The sequence below is a fragment of the Python bivittatus genome, unplaced genomic scaffold (genome assembly GCF_059951505.1).
Source record: "Python bivittatus isolate LINGU-HERP-01145 unplaced genomic scaffold, Pbiv_v1 ctg000310_np1212, whole genome shotgun sequence".
NCBI classification, from domain to species: domain Eukaryota; kingdom Metazoa; phylum Chordata; class Lepidosauria; order Squamata; family Pythonidae; genus Python; species Python bivittatus.
In genome coordinates, this window is record NW_028277054.1 from 3,648,645 (window position 1) to 3,667,940 (window position 19,296).

A 19,296-nucleotide genomic window follows, 5' to 3' on the forward strand; every position below is an offset into this window, starting at 1 on the left:
GAGGAGGTCGAGCTAGGTCAGTGTTGTCCAAACTTGGCCACTTTAAGATGAGTGGACTTCAACTCCCAGAATTCCCCAGCCAGCATGGCTGGCTGGGGAATTCTGGGAGTTGAAGTCCACTCATCTTAAAGTGGCCAAGTTTGGACAACACTGACCTAGGTGGTCACTAAGAGTCAGTGCCAACATGATGGCACATAATCAATCACCAGCTGCTACACAACTCACCGACAAATACTGAGCTTGTTGTGTTTTAATCACCAACAACTATAATAGATTTATAAATCACAATTCTCTTGATTCACCCCCCGCTCATGAATTAGATCATCTAGAGGGGGTCAAGCGGGTCATCATTTGAAGCTGCACAATTTATTTTTCTTAAGCCTACTCCGACCATTCATCCCTCCAAATGAATAACCTAAGTGTCTCAAGGAAGGCAGTTTAGCATCTTTGGACAAACTCACATGAGTCCAAAGTGATGCTATGTTTACAGGCTCTTAAGTGCCTCCAAACTTGGTGCAGCCAAGTCTACCTTTTTAAAAATATTGTGGGAAACATTAACAGGGAGAAGACACTCTCTCTTGAAATGGGATCATCCCTTTCCCGAAAAACAGCAAAAGCAATTTTCTTTTGTCCAGTTCAGCCTTAGTTGCAAGGGCTACAGCCAGACTGTCGAGGATTTAAATATCCAATAGGCAGCAAATATTTCTCCAGGGAAAACCGGCTCCATTTCAGTTTTCTGCTGTGCTTTACAACCGGGGTCCCAACCAACCTAACGTCCCTGAGCAGCCACGTGCAGGAAGCAGTTCATCCGTCTGTTAAGTGTGCGCTGGAGGCACCTCGATCTGGATATCAGGCAACAAACTGCAGCTGGTAATAATGTCTATCTTGTCTGCCACGGCCTGCAGGTCCTCCAGAATGATCCGGATGTTGTGTGAAGCGCTGATGATGCCATTTTGGGAATTGCTCAGCTGCCCGGTAATGGCTCCAATTTCCTTGACGGCCGTTTGGTAGACCTGCTTGATGGTGTTGTTGATGTCGTAGTACAAGCGGGCATTACTCTCAACCAGCTTCTGCTGCAACAGGGTGCTATATCGGCCCCGGTGTTTGATATGAAGGGCGGGCTTCTCTTCTACCGCCGTGGGAGAGCCCAAGTCCTCACTCCTGTAAACAATCAGGGGAGGTAAATCTGGGCTGATCAATTTAGCCTCTGCTTTTGATCCAGCGGGATTTCTGGCTTCTTCCTCCTCATCTGTTTCAGAGGCTTCTCCAACCACATGGGATCCAGAAAGGCTGCAGAAGGGAGCCTGGGGCAAGGTAGAAGTATGGATTTCTTCCTCTGAATCAGTCTCTGAAGCTTCACCCTGAATCACAGTTTTGTACCTTGGAGAGATCATTTTTGGAGCACCTGGAAAGAGAAAAGGCAGCAGACTTGAGGATTTGAGACACAGGCCCAAATGAGAAATCTTTCTTATTATGAAACAGAAGCCACAAATAGAACATACAGGCAGTGGATTAAACTACTTCCCCCTCCCCATACCCTGGAGATCTTGATGGACTTTAGATCATTATTAGTTCATAAGTGTTAGGAATCGACTACATGCCCTCCACGCGTGTTAAGACTCCAACTCTCCAAACGTCCAAGAGCATGGGGGTGCTGAAAAAACACGCCGGTCTTGGCTTTCTTTTTCCAGCTTATTCACTGCATTAATGCTAATTTTTATAGCCTGCCTGATGCTAATATATTCTGGGTGGCGAAAACAAAGCAAAACAAGAATTGCAGAAACGCGGGACCAGCCGTCGTATCCACCAGTCGTATCATCCTAAGTGCCCACATCAAGGAAGGGCTGAGAGCCCTGGAACAATATTGCCCTGAGTCGTTTCGGGAATATAAGGGCTGGGGACGCCCCTGAGAAGGCCACGAGCATTGGACTGATGCTGATCACGATGGTGGTATTCTTCATTCCCTGCAACCCCTTTTTCCTCCTCTGGTTCTTGCAAAAAGAAGTCCTCTCACGCAGATGGACTGGCAGGGCGGTTCGCCACCAAACAGGGAGGGGAGCCCAACCTGGGAACAGCGCCTTGGTGGCCGGCTGGGAATCCTGGGGGCTGCGATCCCAACATCTGCAGAGGGCCCAGCTTGGGGAAGGCGGCTGCCTTGCCCCACTTGCATCCACCCCACCTCTCCAAGTCCTCCCCTGCAAGCGGGCGGGGGGGGGGAGGGAAGAGGCGCCCCTGCGTGCAAAGGGAGCCCACCACCAAGTACGTGTGCAAAAGATTCTAGAGCAGTGTTTCTCAACCTCGGCAACTTTAAGACGGGTGGACTTCAACTCCCAGAATTCCCCAGCCAGCAGGGCTGGCTGGGGAATTCTGGGAACTGAAGTCCACCCGTCTTAAAGTTGCCGGGGTTGAGAAACATTGTTCTGGATTGTTACTGTTGCAGAGGATTCTAACTTGCTACTGTTACCATTAAGCCACCGAGCAACCCGTCCGCTCACCTTTCCAACGAGGAAGAAGCGCTTCCTCTTGGCGGGTCACCTGACGCCGACAGGTCACGTGATCGTAGACTGGCTCACCCACGCCCGCTCGCCGGGGGGGCAAATCTCTGCTGCGCATGCGCTTGGCGAGGCAAAGTGCTTGGCTGGCGGGGGTCTGCGGGGAGGGGCGCGCGCTGCCTCTCCGCCCCCGGGGGAGCCTCTCGCCGCTTTCCTCTGGGGCCAGCGAGGGGGGCTCTGGGCTGGCCCAGAGGCTGCTGGGAGCAGGGGCTCCCCTTCGCCCCCCGGGAGGGGCCCGACCCCCGACCCGTCTCTGTTCCCGGGGCCGCTGGGCCTTCCCGAGCGCCTGGACGCCGCGCGTCGCGCTCCCGGGCTGCCAGCGCAAGACACGCAGATGTGAAAACCAAAATTTGGACGTGGCTGAGAGCTCGGGAGGAGAAGGGAGCTGGAGGCGCAGTTGCGAGCGATGCAGGCGGTCCGGGCTGGGCGGGAGCAGCTCATTTTGGCAGGACCCCTGCCCTGCGGAGGCCCCCGCGCCGCCCCCCCCCGGTCACCGTTTGGTGAAGGTGGCCCGGATACAGGTGACGCTGGGACTGTCTAGATCACCTTTCTCAAGATGGGTGGACTTCCACTCCCAGAATCCCCCAGCCAGCCTGCTTTAAGACGGGTGGACTTCCGGAATTCTGGGAGTGGAAGTCCACCCATCTCAAAAGTGCTGAACTTGAGAAACACTGATTTAGAGCTTTTGAGGAGTGGCCTGCTGTGGATATCAATTGGGCAGTGCTATGTCAGGCAGGTGGGTGCTGCCAGAAATGTCCATTTTCCCCAAATTTTGAGGAGAAGCTTTTCCTTGCATTTTTAAAAGTTTTTTTTTTTTTTTGTAATTCCTGCTCAAAACGGAGGAAATTGTGCAACTGTTTTTTGGCAGGCCTACTCCCGTGGGAGCTGCAGAAATCAATTTGCAAGCCATGGGCTACTCCCCCTCGATACCAGGTGCAAGATTTCCAAAGGCGTAGTACCAGACTGTCGAATTCAGGCCTGGCTGGGGCCGAGGGCAAGGCTGAGCTTTGCTCATGTTTCAGTAAAGCTCTGAAGAGCAAGATGGGGGTTGCACAGGAAAAAAGATACGCTTGTCTCCCCGGTGCAGAGATCAGTCTCTGTCTGAAAGTAAACTCCAAAGGGGAAAATGTACCATTAATTCTGATGCATTTAACCCCTAAGAGGGACGAAGTGAGCTAGATGGCCCCTGGCAACAGCCCCTACAAGAGGGCCCCCCCCTCGGCTTCGACGCTGAGAGGGAAAGGAGAAGAGGAACCGTTTCTGAGCGCTCATCATGCAAAGCCACGTCCTGCCGCCTCTTTCAACCACACTTCCCCCTCTTTGCAAAACAAGCAAAAGGTGTATTGCGGTGTGGAATCAGAAACTGCAAGAGAAGCTACCAGGAATGAGGGACCAGCTATCCTTAGCAGTGGTGAAAAAGGTGTGAAAACAAAACTGCCAGAAGCTGCTCCTCTTCCTGTATTTGCTCTGACGCAGTGGGGGAAATAAGGCAAGCTGCAGAGCAGGCGCCAAGGGGCCACGATCAGACCTCCGCGTGGCAAAGTGGTGGACTCCTGGGCAGTTGCACTTCTAAGGGAATTGGACAAGGCCCGGATGGGGGAACAAGACTGCCTTCCGTTTCTAAAAATTTAGTGTCTTTATTTTTAATAAAAACAATCTTCACTCTTACAAAAAAACAAAACAAAACTTAAAACACACATACTAAAGAGGCAACCTAAGGAGGAAAAAAAATTCTTCGATTTTATACTTATCAATAGTCACTGGTTCACCAGTGAATTCACTACTACCATCCTAGCAGGAAAGAAAGGAAAACGCTTAACAATAGTATAGATAAATATTTAATTTCTGACTTCCCCTTCTTTGTGCTTCAACCGATTTACAGTATTTTTTTTAACAAAAACTTTAGAAAACCATACTCTGTATGTGCCTTGCTGTGTGATATATATTATATATGGAAGCCATTCTTGCTTAAATTTAGTTAAACTTCTATGAACTAAAACATGGCTGGCTGGGGAATTCTGGGAGTTGAAGTCCACATGTCTTAAAGTTGTCAAGGTGGAGAAACGCTGTGCTACTTTAATTTGGAGACACGCAAGAGGTGTGACAAATTCCAGTACAAATTCCATTGGGAACAGACATGGGTGTTGGGTTGTTTTGGGTTCCTGGGTGTTCCTAGCATTAAGCAAAATCACTAAAGCTTACATTTCCCCAGTCAAATCTCTTTCCTCAAGAAATGTGACGTGAGAAAAGGTATGCATTAAATGTTGGAAAGTTAGACTCATCAAGCCTGTTGGGGGAAATTCATAGGTCAAAGAATGAAAGCGAGCTGATTTGCAATGAAAGAGAAAGCAAGAAAAAATGGTTAGGCGATGTTCCTTGCAGACACCATTGTGACGTTTTGGACACCCCGCTTATGCAGGCACCCCTTCCTGTCCTAGTATAGGGAGGACCATAACAGAAAGGTCCCCCAGTGAGCCCCAGCCCCATTCACCTCCTGGTAATGAGGGGGCCACTAATAGATTTTGCTGAGGTGAGTTGTGTTACAAAAGATCCAGGTTCAGCTTACAGTCGCTCACACAGGTGGTTGAGGCATGTGGATTTATTTTATTTTTATTTGATTTATCTCCGCCCATCTCCCCCTAATGGGGGACTCTGGGCGGCTCACAAAATCCGTTAATAAATATATAAAACATAAAAACTATACAAAACGTTACCAAAAGAAAAAATCCAAGAGGCTGATGGTTACCAGAGCTGCAGACCACAGGCCTCTAAGGGGCTAGCCATCTCCACACTTGGGGTCTTCCCTCCCCACCCCAGGCCAAGTGGCAGAGCCAGGTCATCACATCTCTCCGGAAGGCCAGGAGTGAAGGGGCCAATCTCACCTCTGGGGGCAAGATATTCCAAAGGGCCACAGCCTTCTGGACCCTGCTAATCGGAGCTCTTTTACCGAGGGGGACTGAAGCATGCCCTCCCTGTGTGATCGGTTGGGACGAGTTGAAGTCATGGGGAAGAGGCAGTCCGTTAAGTAACCTGGTCTCATGCCATGTAGAGCTTTAAAGGTGACAACACCTTGAATTGGACCCAAAAGCAAACTGGAACTCAGTGCAGCTCATGGAGCAATGGTGTTACATGGGTCCTTCTTGGGGCTACAAAAATAGCCCGCACAGCTGCATTCTGGACAGCTGTAGCTTCCGGATACTCTTCAAGGGTAGCCCCATGTAGAGTGCATTGCATTAGTCTATATGGGAGATAACAAGGGCGTGAGTGACTGTTCGAAGGGCATCCCGATCCAGGAAAAAGTGTAACTGATGCAAGACCCGAAGTTGTGCAAAGGCCCTCCTGGCCATGGCTGCCACCTGCTCTTCAAGCAGGAGCTGTGAGTCTAGGAAGACCCCTAGATTACGCACTGGGTCTGTCTGGGGCAGTGCTACCCCATCCAGCGCCAAAGATGACAAAGTCCAGATACAGAGGAGCCATTAACCCACAGCCACTCCGTCTTACCAGGGTTCAGCTGAAGCCTGTTGTTCCCTTACAGACCCTCACAGCCTCCAGGCACCACGAGAGGGCAGTCACGGCATCACTTACCTCACCTGGGATGGAGATGTATAATTGAGTATCATCCACATATTCCTCAGCCCCCTTCCCTTGTTCTCTACCTGGGTGGTTCAGATGACGTAATGGGAAGAAGGAATAACCTCGAGGAACAAGAGGAAGAGCCGCAACTAAGACAATGGTCAAATAAAAGAAACCTGAATCCAGGCCAGATCTGTATTCTGAGGAAGCTTCTCAAACATGATCCTCCCTAGTTGCTTGGTTCATTTTCAGATTATGGCCATGATGGTCAATTTTAGCCTGGTCTTGCATTCTCACAGTTGACTCTATCCAGAGAAGATGGTCCTAAAAGTATGTAGGTGCCAAGCCTTTTCAGACTTTATAGGTTAAAACCACCACTTTGAAATGTGCCCTTTGAAGCTTATGGGTAACTAATATAGGAGGGCTGGCAACACTGGTGTCATATGACTGTGGCAACTTCCATTAGCCAACATGTAGGTCACCGCAATTTGAACTCACAGTAGTTTCCTAGTGGTCTTTGAAGGCGGCTACACATAAAGTACACTGCATTTCTGTTCTGGTTGTTGTTGCATGGAGGTTGCATATGACACCCCGATGTCTTCTGAAAGGCACAGAATACCACCCCCGTGTTGTATTAAGATAATCTTCAGGGATGGAAGCAGTTCCATTATGACAAAACAAATTCTGAGTACCAAGTATGCAAAGTGAGAATGCAAGTTTCTCTCTTGATTTTAGGTCATGGATTCTGCCTGTGGCGTACAGATAGTAAATTATAGGATTTCTAGAGAGGAAGGTCTTGGGTTCTCAAAGCTGCTGAGGCTGAAGGCCATGTGGCATGGGGCAAAAGGTTCTTCCCATCTCCTTATTCTTTGTCTTCTTGGAGAGCTTGACAGTCCAAGGCTGGCAGGAGACTTTTGACTGCTAGACTCCTTTGACGAGAGGGTGGCTCACCCAATTCTGTGGCCAGGATCAAAGTGGGCTGGGGGTGGATTTCCCCAAAGCTGGTGGTGAGGAAGGCTGAAGGCCACTCCAAAGGGGAGCTCTGTGGACGAGTGGGGGACTTGAGAAGAACAAGACGTTGCCATTTTCTTTGCTGGCATCAGCCACTTGAAAATGTTGCCATGTTCTGCCTGATGCAGGTGCTCATACCCAAGAAGTTTGGGGTGGGGGAAAACCAGGGCATTATTGTCCCATATCTACAATGGAGGAAGCATCTCAAAGTGGATGTCCGAAAATAAAGCAAAGTGGGCGGAACTGAGTTGGAGGGGGGGACATTTCTGTAAAAGTTTGTTCAATCTATTTTAGAGATTGTTATGGGTTTTGTATTATAAGTGTTTTGAGGATGAACTCTTACAACCTCTGCAAAGCACAATGAACTCCATTTTACAAGGAGGAAAGATGCCAGAGACTTGGAAAGACCCCAATATAACATTAATACCTAAAAGGGGACAAGATTTGACTTTAGCAAGAAACTATAGACCAATATCATTATTGAATAATGATTATAAGTTGTTTACAACAATCTTAGCTGAAAGATTGAAAATTATATTTCAAGAATTTATTCATGAGAATCAATGTGGGTTTTTACCTAAACGACAGCTAAAGAATAATGTTAGAACTGTGTTGGATATTTTGGAATATTTGGAACAACATAATGAAAAAGCCACATTGATCTTTTTTAGATGCAGAGAAGGCTTTTGGCAATCTCAGCTAGACTTCTTGTTTAAGGTTCTGGAAGATATGAATTTTGGAGAGAATTTTATAAAATAGGTAAAATCGATTTATACTTCACAGAGGGCACAAATAATCATTAATGGAGATTTAACCAAACCATGTGAGATATGACAAGGAACAAGACAAGGTTCTTGCTGTCCTTTCTTGAGAGCTTTTGTGGATGACTCGGTTTTGGTTTTGGTTTTGGCAGACCCTTTAAAGCGAATTGAATTTTTAATGAGTAAATTAAAAGAACTTGGGTCACTAGCAAGTTTCAAGATTAATAAACAGAAGACAAAGATGTTAACAAAAAACCTGAAGACACAAGATCAAACAGAATTGATGAATAAAATGGGATTTAAGATTGAGAAGAAGGTAAAATACTTGGGTATTACTATTACAAATATGAATTGTATGTTATTTCAAAATAATTATGTTAAGACACGGAATGAAGTAAAAAAAAATGTCAAGATGGGACAAAATACAATTGTCAATGTTGGAATTCATCACAGAATTTCTGTGATGAAGATTAATATTCTACCTAGAATGTTATTTCTGTTGTAGGCAATACCTGTTTTGACAACTGATGTACCATTTAAACCATGGCAGAAGGATATATCTAAATTTGTATGAGAAAACCTGAAGTCAAATATAAGATACTACAAGATGTGAAGGAAAGAAGAATGTTAGGTCTACCAGATTTGAAATTATATTTTGCTGCCTGTGTTTAGCTAGCTTTGATGAAAGAGTGGGCATTGTTAAGAAATAGAAGGTTACTGCAGTTAGAAGGACATGATCTGAGATTTGGGTGGCATGGATATTTGTGGTATGATAAAGTCAAGGTTAATGTGGATTATAAAAATCATTATGTTAGACCTGCCATACTGAAAATATGGAATAGATACAAACCCATGTTGTGTCTGAAAACACCTTTGTGGCTTACAGCACAAGAATAAATAAATTTTATAAATGAGAAATGATAAGTAAACATAAATGATTAACCTATGATATAATTAGAATTTTCTCAAGGGGACTGTAAAATAAAATCAAGAGAAGATTTGATAACAGACAAACATCCCTGTCAATGCTTTTCTTATGTACTTCAGAAAGGTTTAAAGTGGATAGAGGATTTCATGGTTGTGAACAATGCAAGACTGAGTTTGAAACAGAATTATGTACAAATGATGAACATGTTATTGCTAAAATGTATAAACTTTTGTTGAAATAGGAGACAGAAGAAGAAGTGAAAGAATGTATGATAAAATGGGCTAAAAATTTGGTTACAATATACAAATGGATCAATGGGAAAATATGTGGTTAAAGGATTAAAATTTACATTATGTTCTAGCCTTAAAGAGAATTTTTATAAAATGATGTATCACTGGTATTTGTCACCAGAGAAATTGTCTAAATTGTATACTGAATTTTTTTGAATTTTTGCTGGAAATATGAACAATATGAAGGGACATTCTGTCATGTATGGTAGATGTGTAAAAAAGCCAAAACCTTTTGGATACAGATAAATACAGCGATTCAGAAGATTTTAAAGACTAATGTACAATTGAACCCAGAGACTTTTCTTTGGGGACTAATGACTAGACAGCTAGAAAAAAACCATGGAACTTTATTCTTATATGTGACAACTGCAGTGAGATTACTATATGCTCAAAAATGGAAAAGTTTGACGCTACCCACAATAGAGGAATGGTTGATGAACATGATGGAGCTTGCAGAGATGACAAAATTGACTTTTTTGATCTGAGAAAAGACAATATCTACATTTATGGCTGACTGGAAATCCCTTATAGGCTTTTTGCATGAAACGGAACAAAATGCGCTTACGATCTGTGGTTTTGATGATTAGAAAAAAAACTTGGATAATAGAAAAAAGCGAGGTTTTTTTGTAATCGTAGAGCAAGAGATAATTTTGTAATTGTACTTAGATTTGCTTTGAAGGAAACCAGAAGCTTCTTCTATTTCCTTTTATCTTTTCTTTCTGCACTGTTCTTTCTCTTTTTCTTTCTTCGTTGTCTTCATTTCTGTATTTGTGTTAATTTTTATGTTCTCTTTAAAACTTTTAATAAAGTGTATAGATATAGATGATGATATCGATATAAATATAGATAAGATTACGTTGTGGTTTTCATCTGCTTCCCATTTGGAACTCCTGATAATTCATCGGGGTCATTATAAACGAATTGAGGGGTACGAAAAGTCTTTGTGGGGCCACCTTTGCCCGAGGGCTTTGTCTCAGATCTTTAAACTGAAGCAGGCATTCAAATCATGTCATGCTGCCTCATACCTGTTTGGTGGGATGTTTCTTCTGCAGAGATAAAAATCAACTCACCGGTCTTGACTTCCTGTTCAGATTTTCTTCTCCTCTGTTTTATCTGGTTTCAGAGCAGCTTCATTCATGGTGAGTTATGAGATACTGCCATATGCATAGTCCAAATTTGGAAATCTTGGGCTGGGAGAAGGAATTTTAAAATGTGCTTGGAAAATGAATTCTATGGATGTGGGAGTGCCAGTATTGTGTTACAATACAGTATTGTAAGCTGTGATGGGCAATGGGGCTGCAGATTTACAGTTGCTCAAGCTGGAAGAAACATCTGAATATCTTCAGGTGCAGGAAAATAAGAATTGATTGAATATTAACTGAATGATGAATAATTTTTCTGAAATTCTTCTCTTTGGAGTCTTGTGCCATTGAATGCAAGTAGATGTGATGGTTCTAGGGAAGAAGGAAGGACTAAATCAAATCATACCGATGCAACTTTAGAAAATGAATCAGAGATTTGTCTGAAATTTGTCCTACCTTTGGAGACAAATTCAGTGTAGATTCCTCCCAAGTAAATGTGTAAGGACATTAACCTTAGATTTTTAAGACTGATTACCTCTGAAAAATAATGGGGGTGTGTGTCTCAATTGGATTATTATTGGTATTGTTACATATTTATGAAAGGAGGGTCCTAAGCAAGAAATACAGTCCTGATTGAATGGATAAGGCAGAAGAAAATATTCAGGGGATGTGTTCAATTAATAAATAATGTATAGTAATAAATAATTCTGCAGCTGAGGAATTACGTTTGATGTTGCAATACACTTTCTCTTCTCTTTGAGGACTGGCATGGTAGTTTTTAGTCTGCTAAATAAACCTGAACAGCATTTGCTCCAGTTTTCATTTAACCTTTCCATCTTTTTAAACACAACAAACAAGTAACTATATTATTGCTGCTACCAGTGATAACCAAGAGAACCTCAGGAAGCACATTCTGCAGAAATCAGAGACTTGATGAGATAAACAGTGCAAAAGAGGTGGCTCGTTTGCAGTTAGAGAATTTGAGATCTAGAAGGACCCATCTTGACCACGCGTGTACTCCAGCCCAGGATGGTTGTCAAGCCTCAGTTTGAACAAACTGAACGAAATGGAGCTCCAGATAATATTGTTTGCAAGTTTAAGATGGAATCTGCCTGCTTTAGCTAGACCCCTTGTTCCAAGCCCTACATTCTGAATTGATGGAGAACGCATCTTAATGTCCTTTCTTATCGCATCCTTTCAGGTCCTTGAAGGATGCTCTTGTGTCCTCCCATTCCCACCCTCACCATCTTCTCTTCTCAAGGCTAAACATGCCCAATGCCTCCCATCCTTCTTCACGGGACTTAGTTTCTAATCTCCTGATCATTTATTTCTGTTGGTCTTCTCTGAAACTGATTTTTTAAAGATCCAATCCAGAAAAGTGGACTGTGTCTCGAAGACTGTCGTTCTTTTCTCACATGCTGTGGGATACATCTTGGACAAATGGAATGAGATTTAGAAAGCAAACGCTTCCCAATGAAATCTGTGGGACCCAATTTCATGCCAAATAACTAATTCTCATGTTTTCAATGGGACTGAATCTCTTTCTCCCACTTGGGATACAAATGTGATCTAAAATTTTGCAAAGGATACAAAGAGGTAGCTTCCAATCTTCTTTACAACAGTTATAAGTACAATTATCAACTTATATCTTACTCTATGGTTACAACATAACTCTCTTCTTTCTATAATCTATTCTATCCAATCATCAAAACCATAAATCATAAGTTCATTTTTTTCTGTTTCACACAAAAAGTCTATAAGGAGTTTCCAGCCAGAAAGGTTCGTTCTTTTCTATTTTTTACTTTTTTCCCCTTTCTTGTACTTTCATTTTCTCTTTGATTTCTTTCTTTTTCTTTTCTTTTCCTGACTTCATATTAGTTTTCATTCATTTTTATCTTCTTTTTTAAAAATCTGTAATAAAAAATTGTACATACCAAAAAAAAAATTATTTTTTTTTTGCAAAGGGAATAAAAAACCTTCTATGTAAGACAGTGGGTGAAACCTTAAAACTGATTACTGCAGAGCATCACACCTACCATCTAGAACAGGCTTTCTCAACCTTGCCCACCTTAAGATGTGTGGACCAACTCCCAGAATTCCCCAGCCAGCCATGTGTTGAAGTCCATACATCTTAAAGTGGCCAAGGTTGAGAAACACCGATCTTGAAGAAATGTGAACAACCGCAAGAATTATGAGGCAGCGAGAATGCAAAATTGCATCACCCCAGCCCTAGCAAAAACTACCTAGATAAGAAACCCCAGGCATCAATTCCCGTTTTTATCTGAGTGCCTGGATACGCACACAGCAGGCAGACCTTTTTTTATTTTAAGCCATAATCATCTTGGATTAGATTTCAGGGAGAAATGGGGGAGCTTTTCTATGTCCAGAGAATCCTTCTTCCCGTGCAAAAGTCCGGATAACAGAGTTCTGACGTATCCCCTTTCTTTAAACTTCAAGATACTTCCAGCCCGCCTGGTTTTGCTACATCAGATTAGAGCTGCTCTGAAAGTGATGACCGTCTGCAATTCCTCAGAAGGGTTGTGGCAGCACCTTTTCTGTTGACTAACAGATTTCATGAAGCAGCATCAGCTTTTAGGAGCTACAGGCTAGCCGCTTGGGGAGTGTGGGTTTATAAGTATTAAAAATGTCTATTCTGAACTTTCCCTCATTGCAAGGGTTTTGCCTAGATGTGCGTTTGCCATTTTCGGACAATGGGGACAATGAAAAGGGCGGTTCAAAACATCCAAGCAAACAGAACAATAAGATGAGCATCGGTGTGGAATTTAAGGCAAGAACGTAGGCAAACGGGAGAGACAGAAACTCTGGGTGGGTGTATCAGAGATGGGGAATTTGCAGCCACATGGCCAGATTACAAGGGTGGCATCGGCTGGCTCAGGGTGAGACGTGCCTACCACATCTGCCAATGTAGAACTTTCCCCTTGTGGCTTGACAACATCTGACACAGCAGGCACTGACAATATGCCGTCTTAAATTCTCTGAAAAGTGGCTCCTATCTCCAGCCTTATCTATGCACATTCATAACACAAATATCTCTGTTTAGCAGATTGGGTATAATGTGGCAACCTTAAAAAAAACCCCAAACCCTGCCAAACCACCTTTTCCAGAGACAGTCGAGATATTTAGAAATGGTGACTTTCAACATCCCTCTTTTCTTTTTAAACGATAGTCAAGACCTTCCTGCTGGCACCTTCCCAAATGCAGGAAGCCACATGGGTGGTGCAGGTTGAAGGGGCGCTGTTGTGTCCACAGAGAGGCAGAAAAAGTCAAGTTGGTGGTTGCAGCTGCATGACTGAAGTTCCACACCTTTTTTACATGTGTCACTATGGACAAGAAGAGCGGGGGAACCAGCGACTGAGGAGCCACAGACGTGTGAATCAAGAAATTTAATTTTTCCAGGTGCATTCACAGAGGGGTCAAGAAATCACCATGGCAGCCACCACTGTAGGACCAAAGCTTTTTTGGCATGTATCGTGACACATGCAGAAAAGGATAGAGCTTCAGTCATGAGACTGAGAGCTGCATGGAAGATGTTTACGTGCCATACCAAACAAAATGCCAAATGCCAGATTGGACAACATCCAGCAAATCTTGGCTGATCTTGCAAAGAAAGCTAAGCAGCTATGCGCCTGGCTAGACGTGGATAAGAGACCACCTCAAAAAAACCTATGTGCTTGCATCCATGTAATTCCTAGAAGTAGAGTTTGGTCTCAAAGGAGTCTTTAGACCAGTGTTTTTCAAACTTGTGGACTTCAACTCCCAGAATTCCCTAGTCCACGCATGCTTGCTGGGGAATTCTGGGAGTTGGTACATGCATGCTGGCTAGGGAATTCTGGGAGTTGAGGTCCACACATCTTAAAGTTGCTGAGGTTGAGAAACCCTGCTTTAGACCTGACTCAGAAAGCAAAGATCTTTGGCTTTATCTACTCTTTTGCTAGACGATATTTATTTATTTATTCAATTTATATGCCGCCCATCTCCCCCAGAGGGTGACTCTGGGCGGCTCACAATTAAAATCCAAAACAGTAAAAAACAGTAAAAATATAAGTATCCGTATTAAATTAGCTACAGTATGCATGTAACCCTGCAATTTCATTGGCGAAGTTGGAAGGGCAAAAGGATCTTGGTTTGTCTTTTTTTAGTGTGCACTCAAGGGGAAAAAAAAATACATCAATCGTGATGTACCTCGACGCTAAAGCTCGTATCATTAAAAAAAGAAAAAAGAAAAGAGCATCTTGTGCCCAGCTATGTGAGAAATCGAAATAAGGTGAAATGCTCCTTTCAGAAATAGAAGCTGTCTGTGAAATTGAGACAATGCTCATGGGAATAGTTTTCTCTCAACGCCTCTGCAAGGTGGCTTTCATGGGTCTCGAATCACTCTTTGTGGTTCTTCTACAGCAAAAGCACTGTGGCTTTCTTCAAAGAGTTGGGAATTTCATCACTGATCTTCTCTTGAAGTTTCTCTTGACAGGGCGTCCTATCAGCGAAAGGAATCTGCACGCCAAGAAGCCTTCGTAGCCTGGGCACGCAAGCAAGGTTTTTGTTGAGACCTGGCTGCGTTGGGAGGCAGCAGAGGGAAAGGGACGATGCCACCTTCTCCCCAAAATGTTTGCTATTAAAAGTGCATAATCCCATTTGCACCAGGAGGTGGTACAAGCACTCTTCATCTGATCCGTAATGGGAGAGGGAGGGAAGCTCTAGGGCCGTATTTTTCAAACTCAGCAACTTTAAGATTGTGTGGACTTCAGCTCCCAGAATTCCCCAGCCAGCATGGCTGGCTGGGGAACTCTGGGAGTTGAAGTCCACGCATGCTGGCTGGGGAACTCTGGGAGTTGAAGTCCACGCATGCTGGCTGGGGAACTCTGGGAGTTGAAGTCCACGCATCTTAAAGTTGCCAAGTTTGAAAAACACAGCTCTCGTTGAAATCCAACCATGTCACCTCTTAAGTCCTCCCAAATTTTGTCGTATCATGCCTCCAGTAGACTTTTAAACAAACAACACCACACGCACACGCGCATGCGTGCACACACAGAGCCCAGTATGAAACAGAGCCAACCCACTGAATCCCAATCATCATTAGGGTATTTCTGATCAGCATTCTTTTTGAACAATGAAACGGTAGAGAAGGAAAAGGTCCCTCAAGACCTGGCTGTGTGATCAGGCCTGGGGTTCCCAGGGGACAGGGGAGATTTTACGATGGCTCCCTTATTGATTTTATCCCCTCCTGTTTTGTGTGTTTTTATTGTTTTTTATATGTAGTTGTTTTTATGTATTTATTTTTTTAATTATTGTACGCCACCCAGAGTCACGTTGTGTGAGATGGGCAGCTATATAAATATGATAAATAAATACGATAAATAAATAAAAGTCAGCGTTTCTCCAAAGAACTTGGCCAGGGGCATCCATGGCATTTGTGTGTCTTTGTGTGGGTCAAAAAAGTCAAGATGGATGCCATATCTACATGAAAGCCCCAACCCTTTCTTATGCATATGCCTGTGTGGGGCTTTCATCACCTGGCCACAGTTACGATCTGGAGTTTTTTGACCCACCAGGATGCCCCTGAACAGTTCACGGCTGCCTTTTAGTTTTCTAAAAAATGGCAAATTCCACATACGAGTCTCCATGTAATAGAGGTTTTGAGCCTCAGGCAGCAACCAAAAACTAAAATAAAATATAAAATAAAATAATTCTTTGCCGTATTTCCTTCTTCTTTTAGGCTGAACTTCAGATCAGTTTCAGCAGTGAAGATTACCTGGGCTACTATAATGAGAGTTATGACTATAATTACAGTAATTGTTGCTCAGCCCCGCCATGCGATTTCTATCCTCACCAGGAGTTTTCTGGGAGTTTTCTGCCTCCGTTCTATGCCCTGATTTTCCTTCTGGGTCTAGGAGGCAACATGATGGTGATTGCTGTCTTGCTCCTCGACAGAGTCTCCCTGGCTGGGACCGACATCTTCATCTTCAACCTGGCCATTGCAGACATTCTTCTGGTGGTGACACTTCCCTTCTGGGCTGCCCAGTCAGTGCTAGGCTGGGTCTTTAAGGACTTCCTGTGCAAGGTCATTGGCAGCATCCTCAAGATCAACTTCTATGCCAGTATCATCTTCCTGATTTGCATCAGCCTTGAACGGTACCTCTCCATTGTTTATGTCATACGCATGTACAACAGGAACAAGCGGTCCCTGATCATCAATACCACCTTGGTGGTTTGGCTCATTTGTTTCCTCCTTACGGTACCAGATTTCGTGTATTTAAGGGCTGAGTTTGATTCTCGTCTAAATACTACTTCATGTTCTCTCATTTTCCCCCCTAATACAACCATGATTTGGAAAATCAGCCTAATCATCATCAATCAAGTCATAGCTTTCTTGCTTCCTTTGATGGCTATGGTCTACTGCTACTTCCACATCATCCTCACCCTCCTGCACTCCAAAGGTTTCCAGAAACACAAGGCCCTCAAGGTGATCTTGGCAGTGGTGGTAGCCTTCTTTCTCTCCTGGTCACCCTACCATTTGGTGCAGTTCATCAGAACCTTGCTCCAGCTGGAAGTTCTTGAGAAGGACTGCCAGTGGGATGAGAAACTGGACATAGCTGAGACAATCACCACGAGTTTAGGCTTCTTTCACTGTTGCCTCAACCCACTGCTCTATGCCTTCATTGGGGTCAAGTTTCGGAACAAGCTCTTCATGGTGCTGGGGAGACTTGGCTGCGTCAGTCAGAACTTCCTGAGGAGGCATTGCAGGTCGTTGAATCACCAGAGAGATTCGACTTGGTCTGAAAGCACAGAGGGCTCGTATGCAGGATTCTAGGAGGCCTGTGGCCATGAAGATACCACTGCTGTCCCATAATTCTCCTCCTGCTCCTTTTCAAGCAGAGTCGAAACTGGCACTCCATTGGTATATCTAGCATCAAAATCTAGCACTGAGATTCCTCTGGGGATCAGGCTTCAGTAGAATACAGGCTAAGTACTTTCACGGTTCTGAAAAAAATGTTCTTCAGATGGGTCGATATTGGCAGTCCTTATGGCTTTGAATATCAACACTTCCACGCCCTAGTGATGAAACTGGTTGCTTAGGGACTTCTGGGGAAGAAATGGCAAACTGAAGACAACCGCGGCAGAATGAAGAGGCGGTGAATGGACTGACTCTTTGTAATTCCTCTCCAGATAAGGAAAGGATTGGGATTGCCAACAAATGGTCCAGATAGTTGCTTCTCACAAGGAGACTGCAAAACAGTGGTCTCCTGTGGGTTTAGAGCTCTGGAAGATGAGGGGACGCCATCATAGCCAAAGCCACATTTCAGCGCCTTCAAATGGACACTGGGTCCGCATACTTCCTTTCTTAATCACTTTTGGAAATTGCTTGTTAACTGCTTTTCAGATATTAGGAGCCTTCATAAGTCTTTTTTTGGAATAAACAGCCAAAGGGTGATTAGAATGTTGATTTTGGAAAGTTACAAATGGGCTAAAGGTCCAGATGGATTTGAAATAAGATTTTGGAATTAATTATAAGAATCCTTCCTGTGGGAAAATGCCGTTGTTTTGAATGCCAATATATATAATAAGATGGGATTTTTGGACACCAGAGGGAACCAGAAGAAACTAAAGATTACATTTAAAAGAGAAGAGCATTACATTTGATTTACTAATACTGACTGGAGCAAAATACTTTAACATTGGACTTATTGAAGGATATTTGTGAACAAAGGACCCAGAAGTTAATTTTTAAAATGTCTGCCACTATAGATAGACTGTTTTTGGAAGATGATATGGAAGAGAAGCAAGCTTTACCAGATAGGACATAGACTCACTTGAAAGTAGATTCAAAAATGATGGGCTACAGGAATGATGTGGAAAAAGTTGCTATATTGGATATATGAATGAAACTAGTTGATGTCTTAGCAAATCAAAAGAGTGATCTGGATAACCTGGGGTGGCTGTGGCTTCCTGGGCTGTGGCAAGCAGCCCCAGAGCTGTGCAAGGCAAGATGCAGGGCGGCCAAAAGGGCAGAAATGGGGGAGGGGGAGATAGGCAGGAGTTGGAGGCAGTCCCTTACCTTACTGAGGCTCAGGGCTGGAAGGGACCCAGCCCAGAATGGCTCGGATTGGGGTGGGTCTTCGGCTAACAACTGGTGGAATTTGCTTAAAGAATGCAACGGGGATTGCCGGGATTGCTGTGGCTAAGCGATGTGGTCATGTGATGTCTCACTTTATGGCTGTATCACTTAGCGATGGAAATTCCTGTCCCAATTGTGGTCGTAAGTTGAGGACTACCTGTAAAAGTAAAGGGAAAGAATATTAAAAGATCAAGATTGTTAAAAGTAAAGGGAAGGAATCTAAAGTGGGTTTATTTGATCAAGGTTAAAATAGATGTGTTGTTATCTCTGGTAACCCTTAATGGACTTTTGCTGATCAGGACTGACGAGGTTTTAAGGATCCGTTTATAGATAAGAGATGGGATATGGGAAGAAGAGATCATTTGTTGTATTTTAAGAGAAAATGATGAGTTACTAAAATTGTTTATACTCGTGATGAAGGTGAGAAGTCACTTCTTTGTTTCTTTTTTCCTCTTCTTTCTTTCTTCTTTTCTGCACTTTCTATTTTTTATTCTTTTATTTTTTTTAGTTTGTATTAGTTCTTATCGTTTTAATTGTAAAGTTTAATAAAGTTATTATTAAAAAAAAGAAACTGGTTGCTCAATGTGGTCTTGAAGTCACCTGCTCATGTTTTCAATTTCTTCCTCCACTCAGGAGTGACATTCTGAGGTTGAAGTTTGGGATTTAAAACTTCGACTGTCAGAAACCAAAACGTTTCAGGGCACGTGCCAAAACCTCCAGGTTGTTGAAGGCTTCATGATATTTATATATTCATATATATATTCATATATATATATTTATATATTATATTTATTTATTTATTTATATATTCATATATATATGTTATTTCACACTAACTTGATATGCACCCCTAGGTCCTCGTTACGCGATCATAAACTCGGACTCTGCACTTCTGAAATCTGTAGCCTGAGATTATTTTCTCTGTATAAATATGATAGGTCAAGAGCAGTTTTGATTATATGATA

The 19,296-nt window shown here is 43.4% G+C and overlaps 2 protein-coding genes across 2 annotated transcripts; one reads left to right on the plus strand and one right to left on the minus strand.

Moving 5' to 3' along the window:
• Nucleotides 1–347: 347 nt before the first annotated feature.
• BLOC1S3 (biogenesis of lysosomal organelles complex 1 subunit 3) lies at nucleotides 348–2,612 on the minus strand. Its single transcript, XM_088139867.1, has 2 exons — nucleotides 2,496–2,612; nucleotides 348–1,405 (listed from the first exon to the last, which is right to left on the minus strand). Exon 2 carries the CDS (start codon nucleotides 1,392–1,394, stop codon nucleotides 816–818), a length of 579 nt encoding a protein of 192 aa, XP_087995993.1. The 5' UTR covers nucleotides 1,395–1,405; nucleotides 2,496–2,612; the 3' UTR covers nucleotides 348–815.
• Nucleotides 2,613–8,133: 5,521 nt separating this feature from the next.
• Nucleotides 8,134–18,800, plus strand: CXCR3 (C-X-C motif chemokine receptor 3). The gene is made up of 2 exons (XM_088139868.1): nucleotides 8,134–8,213; nucleotides 15,932–18,800. The coding sequence occupies exons 1-2, from the start codon at nucleotides 8,139–8,141 to the stop codon at nucleotides 17,024–17,026; spliced, it is 1,170 nt and encodes a 389-aa protein (XP_087995994.1). The 5' UTR covers nucleotides 8,134–8,138; the 3' UTR covers nucleotides 17,027–18,800.
• The last annotated feature ends 496 nt before the right edge of the window (nucleotides 18,801–19,296 follow it).

Coding starts and splice junctions, on each gene's coding strand:
- BLOC1S3 (XM_088139867.1), bottom strand. CDS start 1,394: ATGATCTCTCCAAGGTACAAAACTGTGATTCAGGGTGAAGCTTCAGAG.
- CXCR3 (XM_088139868.1), top strand. CDS start 8,139: ATGTTAACAAAAAACCTGAAGACACAAGATCAAACAGAATTGATGAAT. Junction 8,214..15,931: donor GATTTAAGATTGAGAAGAAG/GTAAAATACTTG, acceptor TTCTTCTTTTAG/GCTGAACTTCAGATCAGTTT.